Raw genomic sequence first — 25629 nt, 5'->3', positions numbered from 1 at the left:
ATGGCAAATGATTCATGGGATAAAGTGAAATATTTCTCACTGTCATTTCAATGGATCTGAGATTTACAGCTTCTTAACTTGGATAGGAAAAACTCTGTATGCATAAAAATGAACTGTAAATCAATTAATGATGGGGATGAAAAACAAAAAAAAATAGATATTGAAGCAATGGTGAAAAAATCTAACAAGTAACACATAAAAGGGAAGAAGAAGCAACTGTTTAAATGTTTGAAGGAAGGAGTTAGGACAGAGGGAAGTCCTTGTTTAAAAGAGGGCTTTAGATCAGATTAAAGAAAAAGTGATATGTTAGTGGGACTTATTATATTTAGGTGATTTGGATAAGCAATAGCAGATATGCCTAAATTGAGCTTTAAAAACATACGAATAAAAAATTGACTCAGTTTTATAGTATAAGGTTAGAACAAATAAAGAAATTCTACGAGTATGAAAAATCACTCTCCAACTGAATATTAAGTGAAACTAATCTTTTTTAGGTACCCTGGTCAAAAGAAAAAAATACTTTAAATATATATGGGTAGATTTATTTTAAACCTCCCAACTCCTTGACACAGTGGAAGAAGGCTACCAGTGACCAATGAGAAGAAAAGTAAACCTGATTCTACAGAAGCCACTGTATCTGGAAAATGAGCACAGGATGCTCTGCTTAAGACACAACACGTGGATGTGAATGGCTCAGAAACTCAGGTAACCAGCAGTAGTACCACCTGCCATGCTCTAATATCCGAGGCAAATTCTATGCAGTCCAGTCCTCCTACCTCTTCCATTGAACATGATATATTACCTAAGGCTATAGAATACATCCCTAACCTCCCTAGATTCAAGAACTCCAATGTGAATTCCTTCAGCAGGGTATGCTAAACAATTCAATTCCATGCCAAATGTAGAGAAAAAAGATAGTACTAATAATTCTGCTAAAGCAGTATTTTGTTTAGATCACATGGATCTTATCATTCTGGACCAGGTATCGAACAAAATGTAAAGTTACCTATTGATTTTTTGCAAAAGGCCCACAGCCTTCTTAGCACAAGACCTGCAGGACTGTCTGGGTATCATCAAGGTTCACATACATCATGTTCTCTGCCTGTATTTTCACAAGTTAGGTAGCTAATTAGAGACCTAAAATACAAAGTACGGGAACAAAAGGCTCATCATTTCTGCCTTCTAAACAGGAATTCTCTCATTACCAGGGTGCCAGATCAATTTAAAACTTCTGTTGTTTCTTCCCTTCATAAGTCAAATGCCATCAAGTAAAATCTGACAACAGTGACAATGCACTGCTGACAAAAACTGCAAAATATTGATGCTAGTATCATATTTCCCTTTTTTTATAACCATCAATTTTATACATTTTGAAAACTGGGGGCAATATTTGACAAATTTTAAAGTGCTATCAAATTTGATAAGCTGGATCAATGAAAAATGCCTTGAACAGCTATGTATTTTTTTCCAGGCACTGAACAAACAGTTCATTGTTCCAAGTCTGTCTGGGAGCCATTGCTTTGGGGTATTCTATACGATTTCAAAGAACCTTCAGAAGCTCACGATGCCTTTGAGCATGCAGACCTGGGAGGCAGCACATCTAAACCACAAATTGAGAATGTACCCCATGTACATGTGTAAATTAAAAGGTACAAAATAACATGTGCATTATAAAATTTGCCCTGTGTTAAAACTGATAACAGCCTTACTGATTTACTGACAATGAAAATATATAGCATTTTTTTCTGTCAGAGCATTTATCAACACTTGGCAACCCCGCACTAACTTGACATGTAAGATGATCAAAATGGATTATGTAATCTTTCCCATTCATTTCTATTGATTTTAGTTATGATAAAATTCATCAGTGTGCCTGGGAACACATAGGCAGAAAGGCTGTAGTTGACCAAAAAAAAAAAAAAAAAAAACCAACTGAGTTGTAATAGGATGAATGTAATTTTGGAATAAGATTGCACCAATACAAAAGTCATGCCCTAAAGGCTGCAATAACAAATTAATACAAATAATTCTTGTGTCTCATAAATTCACATCTGTCTCTGCAGCTATTTCACTTTTGGAGATAAAATTACAAAATTCCAGGCTTAAAAAATGAACATTGTCATTGAAAATATAATTTCTGAAAATATTTTCAAACTTTCTTTTAAACTTCAACAGTAATCAAAGTTATTTGTCTGACTGCAAGTAACATCAAAATGCCAGCAAATGGACCATTTTAATCAGTTTTATTGATTCATGCTTTCAGTTCTTATTCAGTTAAAAACAAGGCACATTAAATACATCCTCTTATTGCTCTATAAATGCATGCAGCTCATTCTGTATATCAAAAGTAATAAATAATGGCGATAAAACACCAAGACAGTTATAAAAATGACAACCCAGCCTCAAACATAGTATTTAACAGTCCAATCTAGAACAATAACCCAACACAATACATAAAAGTGCCACATACGCAAACATGCAGTGTGTATATCCACTCCAGTATGGGCTTACACTTGATATTCATTGAAAACATAGTAGGACTTTTTTATTTCCTGTAAAAAGTAGACATAATGCAACACAGTGCAAGTTATAGCATTGACTTCAATATGATTACATTCATATGCCAAAAATCTTTACAAATGCATACAAAAGAGAAAAATAAAATAAATGATGATCCTTAGAGTATATTTAGTAAAAGAATGAAATTATTGTATAAAACAGGAAGCTACACATTTTGAAACAGACAAAACAAAGCTAGAAACTAAGGCACAATAGGAAGCATGCATTTAATAGTAGAAATTCTAAAGTTACAGAATAAATTGATTGAAAGCAAGAAAACTGCAGCAGGATGGATCTGAGGCAGACAACCTTGGCTTAACTAATCATTCAGCATTATCACTACTGTGATGAGAGAGGTGGGGGCCATTTAAAGGAAATTCAACTCTCCAGCATAGATGGGGGTTCCTTCACCTCAATCCCCCTGAAAGGCTCTTGAAGTAAATCACTTTACCATAAAAGGCAATCCCTGCATACCCACCCAACACCCCAAGAGAAGCAACTAGTATTGTGTTTATGTGAAAGGAAAAAAAATTGTTTTGTGGTTGGCATGAGTTTTGAAGGGGTTTAATCCCCTATTTCTTTATCTTTTTTTAAAAATCAGGTAACAGGGCTATATGGGTTTAATGAAAAATTCACACAAAAATGCTGGGGTACTTTATCTACAGTAATGGCTTTAAACTAGTTCACTTCCAAAACGAGTCTGTGGGATTGGTGAAGGAGCGAATGCTTTTTAGAATTAGCAGATTTTAAGCAAAAGCAGATATGTTCAAGTGAAGAAAAGTACACTTTTCTTTGTCCTTAAAGGAACTTCATTCCAGCAAAGCGTGCGCAAACGAGGCCTGTTTAACAAACACAGATCTGCCAGAGCCAGTCATTCTAAGCCTGTCCCTACTGTAACGGAATCAGGGAGGATACAAGTCATCGTTATCTTGATCTAACTAGAAAAAAAGAGAGAGAAAGAGAGAGAGAACAAATGTACAATATTGTGGTATATCATCTGGGGTGTTTTAAAGGACAGTTCTTCTACCTATTTAGTGTCACTGGGTTCTAAACAGTGAAATTTATTGTGTTGATAGAAAAACACTTCAGTTGCAAAGTCACAAGCTTCCATTTATTAAAAGAAGAGAAAAAAAAAAACAGTGTAAAGAATTCGAACTTTGAAAGAAAAAAATTCACAGTGACACCTGGGAGCATCACTCACTCTGTTTTAAGTTTTCCTCTAGGAAGTGGTTAAGTATCTAAATTTCATGTTAAAATAAAATGAGTGAACATGCTGTCTCTCCCTGCAGTTTCTGTTCATTTCAGAGGGTGTGGGTAGAGATTCAGGTGAGTGAACCTCCCAGTTCATATTATGATACACAGGCTCAAAACCCACATGAATGAGGCATACGGATATTCTACAATGTTGACATAAATAGAAATAATAGCACAAAATGTTTTATGTACCAGTTCAAGAAACTCAAACCGCCAGTCCAGGCAATGAAAGCCCGTGGTGAAATAAAGTGTTACATTTCTTATCACACAGAGAACCCGATCTTAAAAAAAAAAAGTAGGTAGTGTCAAAAATCAAAAGAGGAAGGCACAACTAATAAATATTGATGACTAGTTAAAATGCCAAAAATTATAGCAAATGCATCCAAACTGGCATCTTTCATTCAGTGCATTATTTGTTAAATTCAGTGCACACTGATTTTTGTTTTTGCTGTGTATGTATGTACCTATGTATTTGGGATAGTTTTCATTTTGTTACTATTTTTATTTCTGGTAAACTGATTATTTTTTCATTGAGTACATAAGGAGGAGGAGGGTTTTAAACAACCAGACTGACCCTGGATACTGAAGTGTATTGCCTTATTTTACATATAATTATGATTAAATTAACTAAAGTTTATTTGTTCTCTTACTATGGGTTTGCAGATACCCATTTTAAAAAAGTTCAATAACATAAGTATTGAAGATATCACATACTTCAAAATTTAGGATTTGGGTATTGAAAATGGTGTTAAATGTGAATTTATAAAGAAATGTTTTTAACCCTTAAATGTATTACTACTGTAAGATTTGGTCTCATTCCATTACATTCAATTTGCCACTTAAATGCTGGTTTTAAAGTTAAAAAAAAAAAAAAAAAAAAAAAAGGCAAGGATATTCCTGGCACCCATAATAGTCAGAGAAAACCAGCAGTGACTAGGGAGAAAAATGAACTGCTGAGATGAAACTATCACTATAACTCCTAGCAAATGTCAATGCTATCCTTATCTTACACCTGTGATTCCGTCACCTTTCATAGTTTCTTTTTGAAATTTTTTAACCAGATCCAAACCAGATCTAAACTTTTTCTTCCCTCTCCAGTTTTGCCAATCATGCTTGAGATATAATATTGTGTAGTACTGTTTGGAAGAGGAAGGTGGTCAGGCTGGAGGAAGAAGAGTTGAGAAGTCTCAGAAACATCATCAATTCAACAGGTTACTCTCTTAAAGAGCAAAATTGTTATCCACAAGCTTAAAGTCTACAACTTTTTGTGTGTCACAAAATTTTCCCAGCTTCTCTTTTCAATTTCTACCTCTGGAACTACTTTAGAATAAATTAATAAACAAAAAAGGACAGTGTTGTCTAACAGGTCACAAAATGAGTGCAAAACATTAATCAATGTGCATTGAAAATGAGAAAATACACTTTTTAGAAATTAGACTGAATGGCAGACACAAATGAAATATTGGCAAATTAAGTTGGCAAACAGACCAACATTCTAAAATTTTGGAATGTTTTCCAGTGTTAAAAAAGGTAGCTACCATAGCCACTGTTTTAGAGTGGTCGAAGTCATTTCTGGCTGTTACATGTTGATTTGTTGTTCCTATGTTTGTAGGCTGTGGATTTACTGGTCAGACTCACAATCCTCCACAGCTACGGTCCACCGGAATTGGAACTCTTCGGTCCAGGTTCTCTTCTGCAGTTTTCATTAGTATAGCAAGCCGGCTTCCTGACACCCTTCCTTTCTGAATAGCACTCATCAGCTTAAAGAGAAAATATGCAACAGATTCAGAAGGAAGGCCAGATAATTCTCAACATTTCAATGGTTGCCACTGGGGCCAACAGAGGTAACTAAGTGCTCAATCAAAAAATTGAGTACTTGCTCAATCATAGCAAGTACTCAGCTCATATAAGAGCACAATTTTTGTACACTTCAAAAAGATGGGAAGGGGCAGGTATTTCACCAATGCTGCAAAAACAACATCTACTGAGCAAATCAACGTCCCTTTAAAAGAAGATTTAATGTGTTCTTTTTGTCCCTTAATGTGCTCTGGGTGTACTTTTTTTTTAAAAAAAAGCAACTTCAAATATTGGATCTTTAATTCCATTTAGAAATCCTAAAAAGAAATCTCAGGGATTGAGCAAAGACAATGCATGACCTGTATTTAACTATTCTTTTTTAGTGTAACTGTACTTGACAACTTCAAGTCCCCTAAATCCAAATTCCTTAAAGACTTTTAAAGTAATTTACATTTAAGTCCTTGGAAGTGGACCCAGAGATCTACCCTAAGAATTAAAAGCACTCTACAGCCCAGATTTTACCTAATTCATTTTTATCCAATGGATAAAATCAGAATTAGTCTTGAAATTACATGCAGTCAGCGGGCAAAGGCCTTTAATCGGGAAAGCACCTTGCAATTATGAGCATGTGGGGTTTTTTTTCCATTTCACATTGATGTGGTTTTAACTATTTGCTTTTCTTGATCTCCTTTCTCCAATCTTTTTAATTTACTTTAAAAAGAACAGAGATAGCCATGCATCAGAAAAAAATATGTATGAAAATTCTTAAAATATGTTTAGGGTTATGGCTTTCAGCCTATAGGGATACATTTCTTAAAAACAGCTCTGCATACGAGTCAGAGGCATCTGCCAAGGGGCTGGATCAGAATTTCGTGACCTTATTAAAAGCTGTTTCACAAGTGATTGCTTATTAGAGAGGGACTCCTACATGCAGAAGTGTCATTAAAGCCCAAACCTGGAAATAAAGTCATGTAACCAGGCAATATCTATAGTGACCCTTCTGTGAAGATGACTAAAAAACTATATATTCAAAAATAGATGTTTAATAGGGTGAATGAGGGCCCTTCATCTTCAGAAAAGGAAAATATTTTATTAAAACAAACAAACAAATCTGGAAACACACTTTACATCTGGGGAATAGTAATGTAATAATATAAGACAGAACAGTTATTGTTTATTGTTTTGTCTCTGATTCTAGGAAGACCTTCAAAGTTGAGCAGAACTAACAAAACTGACAGAGCTATAGTTTCTTCCAGCTGTAAATAGTATATCATGTACCAACCTCAAAAACTCAAGGGTTTCTTTAAATGTCACTTGTATCTAAAAATCATATTACAAGAAAAAAATTAATATTTGTGTGTGAATACATTTCAAGAGAAATATGGTCAGCATTTTTAAGTTGAAAATTACACTGTATATCTGTACGTACTGGAAGCATGAATAGTCTCTTTCATTTAGAATTGGACAAGAAATACTCAATTATTAAATTCTATAAGAAAACCTGCAGGTGGTTTAAATTATTTTCTGTGTTTAGCTCTACTTCATTCAAGAAAATTACTTAAAACCCAAACCACATAGCATATCCATAAAATTAGATTCTTATTGTTTCTAAAACCCCAGGTTTTTCAACCCCAAATGCTGTTGTTTATTTACAATACACATGAAATGAAGCATAAGCTATTTCTTTGAAGACAAGTTTTCTAAAATTCTGAGACAAACAATAAAATATTCTCCAGGACAACTATACCAAAAAAATGCATCAAATGGTTTCCAATTCCCAAGCATAAATTTTAAATTCAATTTAAAATGTGCATTTAGTTCAACAGTAAGCTAAAGAACTAAACATTCTTTTTTGTAATGCCGGACACAACCTGTGAAAATTTTCTGCATTTAGATTCAACAATGCTCTTATCTGCAGCTCATCTCCAGAGAGACAATTACCATTTCCTTTGCCTTGATCTTGTTTGTTTAACTTGACACAGTGAAGAAAGGGCTGACACTGACCAAAATCCCCAGCATTAATTTATTTCATGTTCAGCATTCATCATTGCCATGCTGCAAGCAGGACCTGGCATTCATTTGAAATACCTGCCCAAGAAGCACCACAGACAAAACCTGGCTGCTTGGAAACCAATGCATCCTTCATGTAATCAGAGTTATATGGACAGCTACTACAAACAATGTGGGGGGTTGTTGAATTTCTTTCTGTAAGGAACTTCTACAGAATGACGTATAGCATCCAGTTTGAAGTTAAAGCAACAAAATTTATTTCCTTGATGATTACAAAAATTAAACAATCAAAACTCAAATGAGCTGAAAATTGGAAATGGAAATGTTTACATTGTATAGTCTTGATCCCTTTGGCTTTTCTGGGTTTTTATAATGAAAGAATCTAATCATTACATTCCCAAGTGAATATGATTCTTAACTGAATACAACTATCATTCTAAAACTTTTTCCACACACAAAAAAATTCTTCCCACATTAGAAATATTTTGCTGCCTCTCTTGACAAAGGTAGAACATGGTCCAGCAGTGACATTCCAAATCACACTTTTCTAAAAAGCAAGCTTCTTATTCAACCCTCTAATCCATAATTAACTTGGATTTCATCTAAACTGCCCAATGTAACAGAGTGTTTCTTATGAAAAGAACGAAAATAAATGTGCTCCAAGTATAGTCTCATCCATGAGCAAATATATCAACCTTTGTTGGCTTCAAGTTTTCTTCCTTCTCAGAATGAATTGACAAATGTGTGGACTTAAGAATTCATTCTTGAACATCCATTTCGGATAATGACAACCAGAAGATAAAAGTAAATACATCTGTTTCTTTTCACAACTCACCTGTAAAAATTCATTGAGTTCAACCTGTCCATTTTTGTTTAAATCTACTTCATTCAGAATCTCATGTAGTGTATTTTCATCCATTTGCACATTGATACTCTAAGTAAAAGAAAAGCACAGAATAATGAGGCATAATTAAAAATTATTCATATCCTTTTTCTAATATTGGCAAGCTTTCAAAATTAAAATAAAAATAAGACTTGTAGAAAACACTAGATAAAAAAATTGTCTAGTATCATCTTCATATTCTTCTGCTATCTAAGACTGATACTGAACAACAACAAAAATTTACCTCTAATACACGTTGAACATCAACAATGGTAATAAAGCCTTTTTGGTCTGCATCAAACTTATGAAATCTCTTCTTGTACCTGGAACACAACATTGGATAATGGAAAAATATACTTACATAGAAGAGAATAAAAAGAGAGAGAGAAGCTTATTAGAAGTACCTGTCAATGTCTGAAGGCAATAGGCTAATTTCAGAGCGATCTGTTAACTGTTCTGATCGGGATTTATAGCCCATTTCGTAATACAGGAACTTCTTGGCTGTTTCAAGTTCTTTCTAAAAGAGACACACAAAGTTCAAAGAGTTATAGAAAGAATTATTGATTTTTTCTCCTTTTCACTTTTGGTCTTCAGGTAGGAAGTTGAACCTCATTTATCTGACGGTACACTTCTTTTCTTTCTTCCATTTTTATTGAAGTATAATTCATATTCAATAAAACATACCTTTTAGATGTGTAATTTGATATATGCTCTAATATAATCAAGATACAGAACATTTCCATTGCCCTGTAAAACTTCCTCATGCTCATTTGTAATTGACTCCTTCCCCTCACCTCTGGCCCTAGGCATCTCCTGATCTGCTTATGGTCACCAGAATTTGTCTTTTCTGGAATTTCATAGAGAATGTGGTCTTCTGTGTTCGGCTGTTCTCACATAGAATAATGATTCACTTCGCTACATGTGATTTGCTTTTTCTTTGCTTTTTTTTTTTTTTTCAAACTTAAAAGAGTATCCTTGCATAGTATTGACCAGCAAATGCTACTGGACCAGATTCGTATAATTTGGTAAAACAAACAAATAATTAAAAATGAAGATTTGAACAACAACTACAGTAAGGCTGCCAGGGTCAAGGCACATCATGAGATTAGATATGTTGAAATGCTACCACCAATGGCCTGGGAGGCTGAGGCAGAGGATCTTGAGTTCAAAGTCAGCCTCAGACAAAGTGAGGCACTAAGCAACTCAGTGAGACCCTGTCTCTAAATAAAATACAAAATAGGGCTGGGGATATGGCTCTGTGACTGAGTACAATCCCTGGTAACCCTCCCACCCCGACCACCAAAAAAAGAAATGCTACCACCTTCATTCTGCTAGTTACAGACTCAAGAAGAAACAAGCTAGTTATTCTCTTCCAATGTCTTAGTCTTAACTAATATTTTGTTACAGTGGAAATTCTATCTTCAATGTTTTCTCTCCAGCAACAACTTCTTCTTAAACTCTTGTTCCTTCATGGTATCTGCCCTTTCATTGCTAAGCACTTGCCTTCCACTTGTTTTAAATTTGGTGTTTATCAGCTGGCTTGGTCCAGAGACATTTCACTTCTTCACTCACTGCACCTTTTCCTCCTCTTTGGAATCAACTTAGAAAAGATTTTTTAGTGTGTGAGACTAATCTAACTTAAGCAATCTTCACTTTAAAGTCTCTCAATGAAGAAATGCATCTCTTGTCTGAATGCTATAAACTCTTGCCTTACCAAATCCTACTGGAAAATATTTCTCAAAATACGTCCTAAGCAATACAAACCCCCTTCCTGCTCATCCCACCTGAAAAGTGAGAACTGGATCCGACTACAAATAAATTCTCTTTTGGAAATTGACATTCCACATAAGCATTGAAAAAATTCCAATGATCTAAACTAAATGAAACAGTTTCCATTATTTATTTAATTCAGAATTTCCCAAACTCTTTTGTTCATGCAGTCATCTTTTCACATTTATTAACTCATATCCGATGAAGCACAATTTGGCAACATTGCTTTATCTAAATGTCCCTGCTGACTCCTTTACCAATCCCCAACTCACCAGACAAGGCCTTCCCCACTAGTCAGCTCTTCCCAGTGTGTGAGGTTTTGGTCTTGAACAATAGTAAATCTAAATATTTCTCAAAATGTCAAAAACATAACACATATTTTTGAGGTATGTACATGTTATACCCACCTGATTATATTTCAAGATCCTTGAAACGATGAGCTGCTTATTATTCCCCTAAAATATTTGGTACAATGTTCAGCATACAAGTCACTCATTAAGTATTGAATGGTAAAAACAACCACAATTCATCTACAGAGAGTTATTTATCACCTTGTTCCTCTTTTACTTGTGCAGGTTAAATAATCCCAATGCTTTTAACCTTTTCTCAGAAGTCCAACTTTCTAACCTTTTCTTTTTTTTTTTTTTTCCTCCTTTGTTCTCTCTAGACTACCCACAATTCTCACTAATACTCCTATGTTTCAGATACTGAATTATATCTTCAGGTCTTTTATTTTTGTTACTTTCTTAGGTGAGATAGAAAAGCATTTCTAAGCATATGATTTGGCTCATAAAATTTGAAATGAAGTTAAATGTAGTTCCCAGGAAGGCCAAACACAACCAGTTTGCAGAATTTTCTTCCTCCTTCCTACCTCCTACCACCTAAATTACTAGCACTAAATACATTCTTGACTATTTAAATCATTACAGCCCTAAATTTTGTAAAAACATATTATCGCCAATCCTACTATACGGGAAAATGATTGGCAGCAGCACGAGTAAGTTTTATTCTTGTTTTGCCTCTTTATAGAGCCTTAGCTTTTCAAACACACAAAACTGGAAAAGTGTAAACCAGTTTGACTAAAGCAGAGGTAGTGGAGCACAGTAGGGGAAGCTTAGACTGGGATCAGAGTACCAGGTTTCAATCCCAGCTCCACAGCTTACTGCTTGTGTAAATTCTGATAGGCATTTGCTCTGTGAGCCTGTCTCCTCAACCATAAAATGGGGTTATAGGTTTTCCCGCAGAGCAGCGTGGTCAGGACTGAGGCACTGATTGACTAGTGACTTCAGTCATCAGAATACTACAGTGTATTATGTTAAAAGTATTATAGGATTTTTAAAAATATTGGGCCATGTTCTTACCCATGAATACTTTGACTTTGATGGTCTTCAGTCAATCCTTGAAATCTGCCCTCCCACCACATTTCCCAGGTGTCTAATTTGTAACCATCTTGGCGAATCTACACCAGAAGGGGAACACTTAAAGGACAGGACACATACCCAATCCTTAATTGCACACTCAGCATATGACATAGATGCTAATAATGTCCATTTGAGAATAAAGCTGGAAAATGTCTGTATCTGAGCCAGGAAGTGTGCCTCTACCAGACCCCAAACCAACTAGTGCTAGACTAATACAAGTCTATGGTATTTCTGTTATAGAACCCAAGCAGGTTAAGTTATATTTTAGATCACAACTCCCTCTCAGTCTTCTCACACAACCTCAGATTCACTAGCTATTACTTTCTCCTCTTCTCCTGGATTTTTCCTTGTCTCTCCAACTCCTCAACTTTAGAATGTTCCAGGGCTCAGTCTTTGGGCTACTTTCATCATCTAACTATACTCCCTCCATGGTTCCATTCAATGACTTAAAAACTAATTTAAATTTATATCTTCAATCCTGCCCTCCCTCTAAATTTTAAACTGACATGTCCAATGACATGGATTTTGTTTTAATAGAATTGCCAAAGTTATTAAAGCAGAGAGACCAGTTTGGGGGAGGGAAGCAACTACAATAATTCATATGAGAGATGCCAGGGCTTGAATCAGGGTGATAACAGTTGAATGGGTTAAGAAAGGGTGAGACTGAACCACTATTTGAAGCTAAAAAATATGACGATAATGTTTGCTGATGGATTTAGGTAGGGTGAGAGAATACACAGAGTATGATATGAAGATTAAGAACTAAGAAACTGAAGGTAGAAGAGCTATTCATGACACAGAGAGATCTGTAGGAGCAGGATATGAAGAAGGTAGGAGGTGAGCCAAGAGAACTCCCAGAATGTAAGAAAATCATTCAAGAAGGAGGGAGGAATTAACTTGTCAAATGCTGGTAATCAGTGAAGTCAAGTGAGAACCAAGAGTGGATATGTGTATTTAGCACTGTGGTGGTACTGCTGATCTTGGCCAGGACTGATAGAGCAAAATGATGACAAAAGAGCCTAAAGGAAATGGATTCAAGAGAGACAAGGGAAATTTTGAATAAATATATTAAAATGTTTCATAAGCCTCTGCATATCACAAAAGTGTGGGTTAATTTAAAAACATGAAGATCTTCAATTTACTATAACAAGCACATGTGTATAAAAACATATATATCTGATCATCACTGGCTTTTTAGAATTTGGATGTAAATACAAACTCTCAATTGACACAAATGACAAGTATCTGGTTGTCAGGCAGTGAGACTGCTAGTTCTAACCAAAGGAAAATTATCAGAAATGTGAATTTCACTGAACACATCCTGAGAGTATTCTCAGTGAAAACCAGAAAAGGTACATCTTCATATATTTCTTTTCCAGAAATTATGACCATAAATTTAAGGACATTCTCCATATTTTTCAGAACAACAAAATTTAGTATTAGAATATCTTTCCATTTTCCTAAAATGTGGCCATATTACATATATTCACATACAGAAATTGGCCAGAAATCTAAGATCACCATCAAAAATTACACTAGCCTCTTCAAACAGATCAAGCTGTCACAGGCTTGAGGATAGGAGTTTTTAAGACTTTGGTATAATACCTCTTTCCTATGGTCGTCCCAGTTCAGTTCTCTGCCCATCAGTTCAACAATCCTGGGTAGGGCTTCCTCTGCAGCCTGGACATTGAGAAAGGCCAGGCGAGTGCGCCGTGAAATCATATCCACAGCCGTGCAGGCATACTCCTTAATCCCATATTTCACCTGCATTAAGGAAAAATCATAGTTAGAAATTTCTTTAAAAAGAGTGAGTAAAGTTTCACTTAAAAAAAAATTATGCTTTGAAAGGTAGCATTTTCCCCTACACTCTGGTTCTCCAGGAAGCATGAGGACTAATAGTGGTTTGACACAAATCCTCCATCTGGCTGCCAAAGGAGGTTTGGAAAATGGGATAAATTGGACAAGAGTTAATGCCTTCTTCCTGAACAGAACCTGGCATAAACATGCAAATTGCATCACTTCTCATTAACTGTCCACAGTAATTACTTACTTCTCTTGGCCTATACATTATGGGGAAGTTAATTTACATAGCTGAATAGGCAAAGGATGAGCATTAGGAAAGTTATGGTCTCATCTCTCTAGGCTGTGAAGTTTTCTGTCTTAGACTAACCAGATGGTGGAAGCCTTGAATTCAATCAAGTGCATGCTTACTGGACACCAGTGTCTCAAGGCAGTGAATTAGGAATAAAAATAAAGCATGGTCTCCGCTTTCATAAAACTTGAAAACATGATGAGAAACTAGACTTAAATCTTTGAGAAAATGTCAAAGCCAGTATGTCATCTGGCAAGACAGGAGTGGTACAATCTTGAAGAGCTACAAATTCACAAAAGGGACCAGACTTGAGATAGCTTCATGAAGAAAAAAAGAAATCCACATTTTATATTAATGCCACTATCGACTTCACTTCAAACTTTACATTTTGTTAATGAAAGGATCTGCACTGGGCAGACAGACACTTTATTCCAGGTTTCAGCTGAAACATGTATATTAAAATAGCTGCATATAATTTTTAAAGACAATAAAGAATGAACAGATGAATGGTATCCTACAGTAGAAAAGAAAAGCCACATGATAATTCACATACCTCTGCTTCAATATACGGAAATTCTGATACAAGTCGCACTCCAACAATAGGCCACCTTTTTCCAGTCACGCTTGCCATTTTGGCCACCTCAAAAGCCTTGTCACCATAGGTGGCAGCAAGATGCTGTGCCACCTGGAGAAACAAAACTACATTAGGCAGGCACTTTGACTACTGATAACTTTCAGGTGCAAAGGAAAAAAAAAAAGTGCATGCTTGTCTTGTCAGTTTTCTTGCAGCCTGTAACTAATAGTTCTCAGAGAGTATTAGGTTTTGGTTTTGTGGGAGGAAACCACTTGGGCTTCTAATGCTTAGGCCAGCATTAACTGAGCTACTCATGCATCACTGTATCAATGACTGATGAAGCTTCAACTTCATTCTGCTCCTGATATCACTTCTGAAGAACAGCCTCCCTTATGCTTGGGATGAAAGAATTTGGGAAGCTCTGTGTGCTACGAACAAACCAAATGAACTCCAGGTTTCAAAACAGAAGCTAAAATGTACATTGTTTTCTAGGCAACTGTAGCAAAGTGGGATCATCTTTTTTTTTTTTTTCAGGTTACTTTTGCAGTACATAGAATCTGTCCCAGGGGAAGGAAACTCTAAAGCAGGGAGACCACATCATGGTTGCCAATTCTTAGTGGCAATATAGTGGGAGATGAGGTAAAGGGTAAAGATGTGGCAATGCACACCCACCTCACTTTCAAGTCCATAATCCTGGACAAGCCTGATGTAGAGTGTGGGGCTCCAATCTTTCCCTCCTTGAAGGAAAAGTCCAACTGTTCTGCTTGGTCCTGCTTTCAAATTGTGGACCTTGATAGCAGCATTCACAGTATCTTCTGCCATGGATCGATAGGTCGTCCACTTCCCACCTACAAAGAAATTCATAAACAAATTTGTGAGAGTTATCACCTTTATTTTTATTATTAACAATTTACTGACCTATCAATAACAAAATTCCAAAGCAATGTGTAACGACTACTCAGAATCATAAGAAGAAAACACTTGTTCATTAGAGCTAGAAGATAATTTCATGGGACAATTTAAGTCAAGCTCGTTCTTAAATCATATCCAAATAAAAGAGAAATAACCCATACCTGCTATGGTGATAAGGCCACTCTCACTGACGTCCACAACATGATTGCGGGAGATGGACTGAGTGTCTGCAGACTTGGGATCAATCACAAGGGGGCGGATACCGCTCCATGCAGCTAGGACATCCCCTCTTCTCACTGGTAGGGATTGATACCACGGGTTATGAGGATTACTCAAAAACATTTCTACAAAAGTACAAAGTAATTAACAAGCAGGAGAATATTCAGCAAAAGGAATATATGGAGGTGCATTTTAAAAGGGAGAGAAAAGTCCTTAAATATAGGAATTAAAAGATTGGATCAGTGCAAGAAAATTCAGGAAGAATTAATATTTTGTTACAAAGATAATTTACCTGAAAGAAAAAAAAAACCTTGAAAATCACTGAAACTGTTCAAAATAGGAAGCAAAAGAAACAAACATTGTGGCGGGGATGGGGAACAAATAATAATAATAGCAATAATAAAACCAAAAATGAAAAAACATTAGGAACTCTCCATCTGGATCAACCTGGAGCAGTTAAAGGGAAAAAAGAAAAAAAAAAAAAAAGTAGAAACAAAAACAATCCAAGAGACTTATGAATTGTCAAATTCGTACTACAATACATCTCGCTGTCTCTTCCTAGAGAAGACAAAGACCCTAATTAAATTAAACAAACAAACATATAAGAGAATATTTTCTTCTCTCATAATACCAAGCACTGAGAATTTACAGCAGGCCCAGCACTGGGAAAAACTCCCGACATACACATCTCATTTTATTCATCTCACAAAGCCCCACAGCCCTGGGTATTATTATTCTCACCACACAGAGTACAAAGTCTAACCAATCAAATATGGCAACCAATGTGAACAAGGCAAACATCTTTTATATGGTGGACTAGCATCAGAACCTAGATCTTTCCAATTTTAAAGTCCATATTCTTACCCACTCAACTGTACTGCCTCTCAATTATTGACAATTTTCATACTTTAACTTTATTTTCTCATCCTGTTCTCTTTCTAACTGACACAGAAATAGTTATATTGGCTTCTCCCAGTAGGTGGGTAATACTTGTGTTACAGTGTATATCTAAGTTCTCTCAGAACTCAAGATGTCATGAAATCATCCCTAATACCTTTGCAAATACAATATGTCTTCAGATACGAAGAAACTAGGGAGGTTAGATTACAATTAGACAGCTGTTGAATAGCAAGCATTTCTGACCTAAAAATGGCTGAGGAGAATGGATCAACTGTGATCTGCTCTACAAGCAGGGCATGGGCAAGACCCAAAGGCAGGGTTTTCAGAATCTACCCTTCTACATCTAGATCATCTTCAGGGATTGCTCAGCTCTTTTTCTATTTACACCAGGGAAATGACTACAAGCACCAACCCCAAAATTACTTGATGATGTAGACTACAGAAGAGTGTATATTTGCCTTGTCCTTGCTGCTGTACTTACTGTGGTATGTCAGTTAATCCATTACTGGATAAGAGAACTGTAAGTACAATTTTGCTTTATCTGCATCTTGGACCTCCTTCTCCAAACTCCCTGCCATTACCTATATTGATAAAATACCTATTGTAAATACTCTTGAAAACTTTAAAACAATGGGAAAACTGGATCTCTACTTGCAAATGGATGATGTTGAACCCTACCTTATACCATGTACAAAAATTAACTCAAAATGGATCAATGCCTAAATGTGAGAGTAAAAACTATAAAACTATAAGAAGAAACATGATAATATTTTATGACACTGGATTTAGCAATGGTTGCTTGGATATAACATCAAAAGTACAGAAAACAAAAGAAAGAATACATAAAAAGACTTTGTCAAAATTAAAAATTTTGTTGTATCAAAGGATACTATCAATAGAATGAAAAGGTACCCTATGTAATTAGAAAGTATTTGCAAATTATATATCTGAATAGAGGCTAATATAAAGAATATATAAGGAATTCCTAAAACTCATTAAAACAAATAACCTAAACTAAGAAATAGACAAAAAACTGGAGTTGACATTTCTTCAGAGAAGATATACCAATGTTTAACAAGCATATGGAAAGATACTCAACATCACTAAGCATTAGGGAAATGCAAATAAAAATCACAATGAGATATCATTTCACATTCATTAGGATGATTATCAAACAAAAGCAGAAGAACAAAAAATAAAAAATAACTACTGGTGAGAATAGGGAGAAATTAGAAACCTCATGCACTGCTGGTACAAAGTAAAATGGCATAGCTGTTATGAATAAAATATGGGAATTCCTCAAAAAATGAAACATTTAAAATCACCACATGATCTAGCAATTACACTTCTGGATATATACTCAAAAGAATTAAGAATGGAGAAAATCCTGCACACCCTTGTTCAATAGAACTATTGACAAAAGTAAAAATGTAGGAGCAAACCAAGCGTCCATCAACAGATAGATAAAATGTGGTACATACATACAATGGAATATTACGCATTCCTAAAAAGGAAAGAAATTCTACCACATGAAGCAAGATGGATGAACCCTGAAGATGTGATGCTAAATAAATAATCCAATCACCAAAGGACAAATATTACATAAACCCACTTTTATAAAGTACTTCAGAGTACTCGAACTCATAGAAGCAGCAGGAAGAATGGTGGCTGCCAGATAGCCCACTGAATGGGAGAGGATCCTTACCACCGGCACCTCAGACAGAGCATTCATCTCCAGGCTACGCGAAGAACTCAAAAACACCAAAACAACAAATAACCCAATAAATAAATGGGCTAAGGAACTAAACAGGCACTTTGCAGAAGAATTAATATGAATGGTCAAAAATATATGAAAAAATGTTCAACATCTCTAGCAATCAGAGAAATGCAAATCGAAAGCACACTGAGAGATTCCATCCCACCCCAGTCAGAATGGCAATCACCAAGAATACAAGCAGTATGAAAACTGGTGGAATGAGACAGACATCATTTCCCTATGTACATGTATGATTACACAAATGGTATGAATTTGCATTGTGCAAAACCATAGAAACAAAATGATGTACTCCATTTGTGTACAATGAATCAAAATGCAGTCTGTAAAAATAAAAACTTAAAATTTTTTTAAAAAAAGGAATGCAAGCAGCTGGGTGCTATGGCACATGACTGTAATCCCAGCAATTTGAGAGGTTGAGGCAAGAGGATCATGAGTTCCAAATGAGCCTCAGCAACTTAGTGAGACCCTAAACAATTCAGTAAGACTCTATCTCTTAATACAATATTAAAAAGGACTGGGGTATATGGCTTAGTGGTTAAGTGTCCCTGGTTTCAGTCCCTGGTACAAGAAAGAAAAGAAAGAAGGAAGGAGGAAAGGAAGGAAGGAAGGAAGGAAGGAAGGAAAAAAAGGAAGGAAAAGAAAAGAAGCAACAGTAAATGTTGGCAAGGATGAGGGGAAAGAGGTTCCCTTATACATTGCTGGTGGGACTGCAAACTGTTGCAACCACTCTGGAGGGAAATCTCTTTCATGTAGATTCCTTAGAAAACTTGGAATGGAACCACCATTTGACCCAGTTATTCCATTCCTCAGTTTATACCCAAAGGACTTAAAATCAGCATACTACAGAGTCACAGTCGCTTCAATGTTTATAGTTGCTCAATTCACAATAGCAAAGCTATAGAACCAGCCTAGGTGCCCTACAATGGATACTGGATAAAGAAAATGTGGTATATATACACAATGGAATACTACTCAGTCATAAAGAAGAATGAAATTATGGCATTTGCCAGCAAAAGAATGGAACTAGAGAATATCACCCTAAATGAAATAAGGCAGTCCCAAAAAAATCAAAGGCTGAATGTTCTCTCTGATAGTGGAGGCTAACCCACAAGGGAGGGGAAGATTAGAAGTTCACTGGACTAGACAAAGGGGAATGAAGGGAAGTGGGGATGGGAATAGGAAGAACAGTAGAATGAATTGGACATATCTTTCCCATCCTCACATATAAATACACAACCAATGTAACTCCACATCATATACAACCACAATAATGGGATCCTAACTGGAACTTATTCTATCTATGTGTAATATTTCAAAATGTACTCTACTGTCATGTTAAAAAAATTTTCTTTTTAATTTCAAAAAAAAAAAAAGAATGGTAGCTGCCAGGAGGTGGGGCAGAGGTAATGGGACATTAGTGTTTATTGGGTACAGAACTTCAGATTAGGAGAATGAGTAAATTCATTTATTCATGATGGTGACAGTTGTACAACAATATGGATGCCCTTAAAGCCAGAGACCTGTACCCTTAAAAGTGGCTAAAATGGTAAATAGTATGTTCTATAGATTTAACCACAATTTAAAACTCAAGACAAAGGAAAAGTTGATGCAATTCAATTTCAAGTATGAGAAAGTTTAAAAAAAAAAAGTGCACATAAGTATCAGAACCTCTATAAGCCTACACCACGGTCATGCCTTAGTTTGAATTAATAGATGCCTGGCAGGGAGCATAGATTTGTGAGCAGAGGGTAGCTGGATCTAAACCCGTGGCCATACACCCTTGCACAGTAAGCACTCTCTGCTTCTATACACAGCACAACCTGAAAAGCAGTTAGGTACACATCCATTTGACTCTGTATAGTGTCACAACAATTCCTTGAAATGATTGAGATAGTACTAAAATTAAATGTACCTTTCAATGTATGGGGGAAAGGCCCTAGAAACAAGTTACACTGGCTGACAGAAAATCTCCCCATTTGAATGTCCAATGAAAAACAGAGTTATGGTAAAGAAAAGTAAATCCAGCATATCTTAATGTAGTTCCTTGAGGGTTATACCTTTAAAATGACTGTCAGGTGAAGGAAGAGGTGCCCACACACCACCATAGGGACGTTTAGTCAAGCCCACAGCCAAAAGCTGAAACTGAAACTAGGGAAGCAAGGACAGAAGTAACTGGTTCGGCTTCCCAGTCTTGCCAGTTGGGGACCATCCAGGATGGCCGTGCTGGGATTACAGCCCCAGGTCTGCCCCTTTAAGACAGGCATTATCTTCAAGAGCTTTAGTTCAAATGGCTTCTGTGGACTAGGAGTTAATTTCTGCTTTACACAACTCTATAAGTCTTAAAAAACCTCAACACAAAGAGTGCAAAGTGTTTTAGAATCTTTACCAAAAAACTAACTAGGAAATTACTAGTATTTTCCATTAGCGTTCACATCCCCTTCTGAGTCAAAAATAAAACTTAGCCAACCCACTTACAACATCATTGTGGTCACCACACAGTCCCCTCCATGTCTGTGAAATTCCTTAGGTAGCCACGCTGATCAGGAATTTGGTTTCAATTCTTGAATTCCTCTAACTAATTTTTAAATTATTTGATGGAAAATTAGACTTTCCAGAATAAATCTGAAACTTATGTAAATAATCTGTAGCAAATGCTTTACCTTTTCCATTTTAACAGGCAAACACATTTATATATTTGCATTATCTGAAAGAAGACCAATATATTCACATTTTTCATTCACAAAGGTGCATGGAATAAAACATTAAGTATACTAATTCCATTTTAAATCCTTACTCCTGAAATTGACCCTCAAAGAAAACAAACCAACCACTACTAGAAAGTGTTCACAATGTGTTAAAAATTTCATTTTTCTTAAGATCTTAGTATTCAGCTGTTTAGCCTGAGAATCATACCAGATGAGTGTTGAGATTACCTCTACCTAAAAAGACACATTTTAAGGATAATAAAATTTTATTTAAAATATGACAGTCTTTATTGGCCTACTGTTTTATATTATTAGGCCAGAAGATAGTTAGAGATCAGGTTATTTATCAGTTCCCTCCCAATCTTGAGATTAAATGATTTCTATGGATTATCCAAAATGGTATTTGGTGCTGACATTCAAGTTTGTACCTCCCCACCGCTCCTACTCATTAACGACTGCTTAGGGCCACAGCTATTATTTATGTTCATGGGGCACCAAACAGTTAAAATGTGAAACATTAATTCTAATCCCGTAAATAAAAATAGCAACCAACTAAGTTAACAGAGTTTTCTCTTTGCAACCTCCAACCCACAGCAGAAGTCCTGTACACTGTTAAAACTAATTAAAATTTACTCAAGAAAAAGATGCAGAAGCAGTAGGTGGGGAAACATTACTACATCTTTTCCTTCTTCCTGGAGCTGTTGCAGCCATGTTGTAACCATGGGGAAACCTACTTGGAGGTGGTAGAATAAAGAAAAATAAGGGTCATGCATCTTAGATATAGTTGAATCACTCAATTCACCACCTGCGAAATATTCTTACATCTGGAAATATTCTTACATCTGGAGTTCTTTTATAACTTACTCAATTTTTTTGCCTTATTTAACAACTTAACCCCTACCCTAATTCAGTGACTGCATTCAACTGAGTATTTCCTTCTCTGCAGTATATTTATTTATTTTAAATTAAAATAGAAGTTAATGAAATACATTTTATTAAAATTAACAAATCATTTTAAAACCATAGTTTATTTGATAATATATATGAAGCAAAAAAACTTTAAAAAATGGTATGACTTCAACTGTATAAAAATTTTCAAAAACATAAAGGGAATTACTACCAGGTGATAGAGTTATGAATATTTCCAACTTTGTACATCTTAACATGTTAGATATCTGTATGACGCATATATAGTGGCTTTATAGGTTTTAAAAAATAGAGTCTATTTAAACAAAAACGAGTCTACAGTATATTTAAATATACCCAGATTTTGAAGGACAGGACAGTTCCACAGATTTTTCAGCAGTGAAGGGGATGTTCCATATTCGCCCCATCCAACTCACTAGTTATTAGAGGCATGTGGCTATTAAGCCCTTGAAATGTGATTCACATGAGGAACTAAATTTCAAATTTCATTTCATTTTAACTAATGTAAATTAAAAGAGCCACAATTAGCTCATAGCTAGCATATTACCCAGGGCAGCCCTAAGAAAAATCCTCCAAACAGTAGACATCAGATTAGTCCTGGTAGATCAGTAAGCTGGTTGCTTACACCATGGCCACCTGACCAACATCTCTAGTGGAGCATCCCTCCACTGAAATCTGACTGTACTTGCTTTCCTCATGAGAATAAAGTCTGCTGTGACAGCATCCTTCATCCTCACTTTACTGTCACCTATGTTCCATATTTATCATTTTAAATTATCTTCCTCTCTTACTAATCTCATGAATGCAAAGAAATAAAACATATTTTTACTTGATTTAAGTATTCCAACCCTCAAATTCTTATCCAGAAACTGGTTCTTCCACACAATTGTAGCCAAAATAGGTAGCAAACATAGTCTCCTTTAATTCTCCATGGTGAAACATGAAGAAAATACTATAACCTAGGGCTTTTATGCTTCAGAGCTCAAAGATTCATCTTGATTTTTCTGGTTTTCATATTGTCAACATTGCTAAATAAGATTTTATCTTATTTATCTCTTTTCTTTCTTGCCAGGTTGAAAGTTTTCAGCAATGTGAATTCTAACATTTCTCAATACCCCAAATATTGTACCAAGTAAAGGATCATGTACAGTTATCAATACATTTTAAGTGTAATATTAAAGCATTCCCTGAACTTTTTATGTCAAACCATAAGAACTTATATTACAAAATCAAAAACAAGAAAACTTGGGCCTGTGAGCCAAGAGGCTTCATATGAGGTTTCTAATACTATGTGTTTAAACATTTGGATATTCCCTTTCAAATTAATAATGCTATACACATCAAACAAAATGAAAGGAAACAAAACTATTCTTAAATAAATTTGAAGACAAAACCAACATTAAAAATTGATTAGCTTGCCCAGATGGCATTCAGTGATTTTTTAGGTGCAAATTTCCCAAATGCGGGGGGAGTGGATGTGGGGGAAGTACCTTCGATGTGTAAAAAAAGTATTTGGCAATATTTTCAAAAGGTAGTGAGAAAGTAAAACTGCCTTTCTACCATTATGTTTTAAGAAAAATTTTTATTACATCCCTGACAACTCATTCAGGTTTTACTATATTTAAGATATGAAGTATAAAATGGAAATAGTAAAGTTGAAAGATATTTTTCATGGTTGGTTAAAAAAAATAAGGATGATATGATTGCTTCAAATTATAATTAATTTTCTTACTCATACTTGGCAGGACAAGTGTTTGTTTTAAAATTAGTAGCAAATGAAGCCCACAGGAAGTGACAATTAAGAGCTAAAGTGTGGTTTTGCTTCACATTAGTTATTTAGGCATACATTTTGGGGTGTTCTTTCTCATGTTTGCCACTTCCAAAAAAATCAATAAGAGCCATGTGAAAATATCTAAGTGAACACAGGGGAAATAGTGTCAGAGATCAATACTTCTCTACCAGCATGTTTAACCTGCTGAAATGAAGTGTTAATCACAGAAATAAGATACCATATTACATTTATAAACTAATGAAACTAGAAAAAGCAAAGCGCATGACACTATAATTAAACAGCTGGAAGACATCCAAGCCTGTGTAAGTTGATAACCCTGGTACAATCTCTGGCAGAGGAAAGGCAGGCCTGCAGTGAGTTGATATGGCCAGCTCAGTTGTTAATTGAATAACAGGCAATCTATAAACACTACTAATTGCACATGTGAAAACCTGTGTACAAGTAGAGATGCTGCCTAGAGAAGCACTCCAGAAAAACTACATGGATAAAGCACTCAGCAAATCTTCTGTCTCTCTCAATCCAGTTAAGTCATAGCTTAGTCTCACCACTGCATCCTTCTGATTAACCTCTACACAGCAGACTTAATGATACATTTTTCAAAAGATCATTTTTCTTCCTAACTCAATACGAACTGCAGAACTATCAATTACCCATTTCAGAAAAGAACAAACAAGTAATCTAGAAAATTCAGCCTGTGAATGGAAGGCTTTCTAAATTGTAAAAGAAGACATGGTCTTGTTCCCAACAGGCAAAACGCTTTGCAGAATTGTTCCATCGCATTTTGCAGAAGTGTGGCAGCTGCTGTGAACAGCATGGAGTGTTAAGATTTGACACTTTTTTTTTTTTTTTCTCTTAAGGATATAGCCATTTGGGGAGGCTCAGAAACTGTTGTCAGAATTTTACTTATCCATTTAATAAATCCTTTTAGAATGATTATTTCAAACCTGGTGAATGCAAAGCATTTCAAAACCAGGACCTAAATCAAACTTTTGATTTTTAAATCTGTGGAGAAGGCGTTGGCTCAAGGGAATAGTTATAAGGTATGAAACCTCTCTGGTTTAACATTCAAACTCAAATAAGGCCAGAAAGAACAAAGGTCACTGTCATTCTAGAGGGGTCTAGTAGTTTCCATTAAATGAATTCATAGACTTAACTCACTCCTTAGCAGATATATCACATCATGAAATTTAGAACTACTAATCAGGATACTGTGCAGTATTTAGAAGGGCATATTAGCGTCAGACTTACTTATGCTTGCATTTTGGCTCCAACACTAACTAGCTATGGACAGAAAACAAGTTTTCTCAACCACTGTGGAACTTGCAAAATACACATCATAAGGTTGTTATAAGGAACAAAGGTATAATATAAGCAATATGTTTGCTTAGCAGAGTGTCTTGCATAATAAACACTGAACAATAGCAGTTTTAAAAACAAAACACACAAATGAAAATATTAAAATATGTGTAGTAACTGCATGTAATCAAATGACTGAATAGTGCCTGAAGCTGAGTTTCTCTCTCACATCTCATTAGTATAGATAAGAATTGCAGGTTTCACTGAGATTCTTGGGGAAAATATGCAAATGTGACCATCTTCACTTTAAGACACTTTAAGTCAGCTAAGTGACACATTTTATCAAGAAAAAAAGGAAATTCCTCAAATATGAGGCCATTTGTAAACTAGAAGTAAGAATGGGGGGGAAAGGCTACAAAGAATCACGGTCAATTTTTTTTTTTTTTTAAAAGCATAGGTTTATATATAGTGAAGATGTGATAGGAGGTACACACAGGGAAACAAGTGACATCTGTGACAGAGCTGTTACCTCTGTTTTCAGTCTGGATATTTGCTACCTGGAAGACTCTGACTCTCAAGATGTCCCCAGGCCACCAGGAAAAAGGTCTGATCTGTAATTTTTAGATAATAATTTAAACCTCTTTTACCAAACATCAGAATTAACAATTCTTTGTTAGTTCACCCATGCCCTGACTACCAAAAGATGTCAATTAAAAAGCTGTCTATGGATTAACCAGGTAA

At 35.5% G+C, this 25629-nt stretch overlaps 1 protein-coding gene across 5 annotated transcripts in view; it reads right to left on the bottom strand.

The window, feature by feature from the left end:
• Positions 1-2226: 2226 nt before the first annotated feature.
• The window catches only part of Gpd2 (glycerol-3-phosphate dehydrogenase 2), a 132701-nt gene continuing 109298 nt past the window's right edge, over positions 2227-25629 (bottom strand). For 3 of the 5 annotated variants that reach the window (XM_047545441.1, XM_047545440.1, XM_047545439.1), the window contains exons 10-18: positions 15434-15568; positions 15033-15208; positions 14340-14471; positions 13300-13458; positions 8908-9020; positions 8748-8826; positions 8456-8554; positions 5452-5573; positions 2227-3493 (exon numbers count right to left, since the gene is read on the bottom strand). In XM_047545441.1, coding sequence (XP_047401397.1) covers positions 3484-3493; positions 5452-5573; positions 8456-8554; positions 8748-8826; positions 8908-9020; positions 13300-13458; positions 14340-14471; positions 15033-15208; positions 15434-15568 — 1025 coding nt within the window. In that variant the 3' untranslated portion in view covers positions 2227-3483. Of the gene's footprint in view, positions 5574-8455; positions 8555-8747; positions 8827-8907; positions 9021-13299; positions 13459-14339; positions 14472-15032; positions 15209-15433; positions 15569-25629 lie in introns of all 5 variants that reach the window. The other 2 variants (XM_047545443.1, XM_047545442.1) reach the window with 2 other exon arrangements.

The sequence above is a fragment of the Sciurus carolinensis genome, chromosome 3 (assembly GCF_902686445.1).
Source record: "Sciurus carolinensis chromosome 3, mSciCar1.2, whole genome shotgun sequence".
Classification (NCBI taxonomy): Eukaryota; Metazoa; Chordata; class Mammalia; order Rodentia; family Sciuridae; genus Sciurus; species Sciurus carolinensis.
This window is presented reverse-complemented; position numbering and strand designations above follow the sequence as displayed.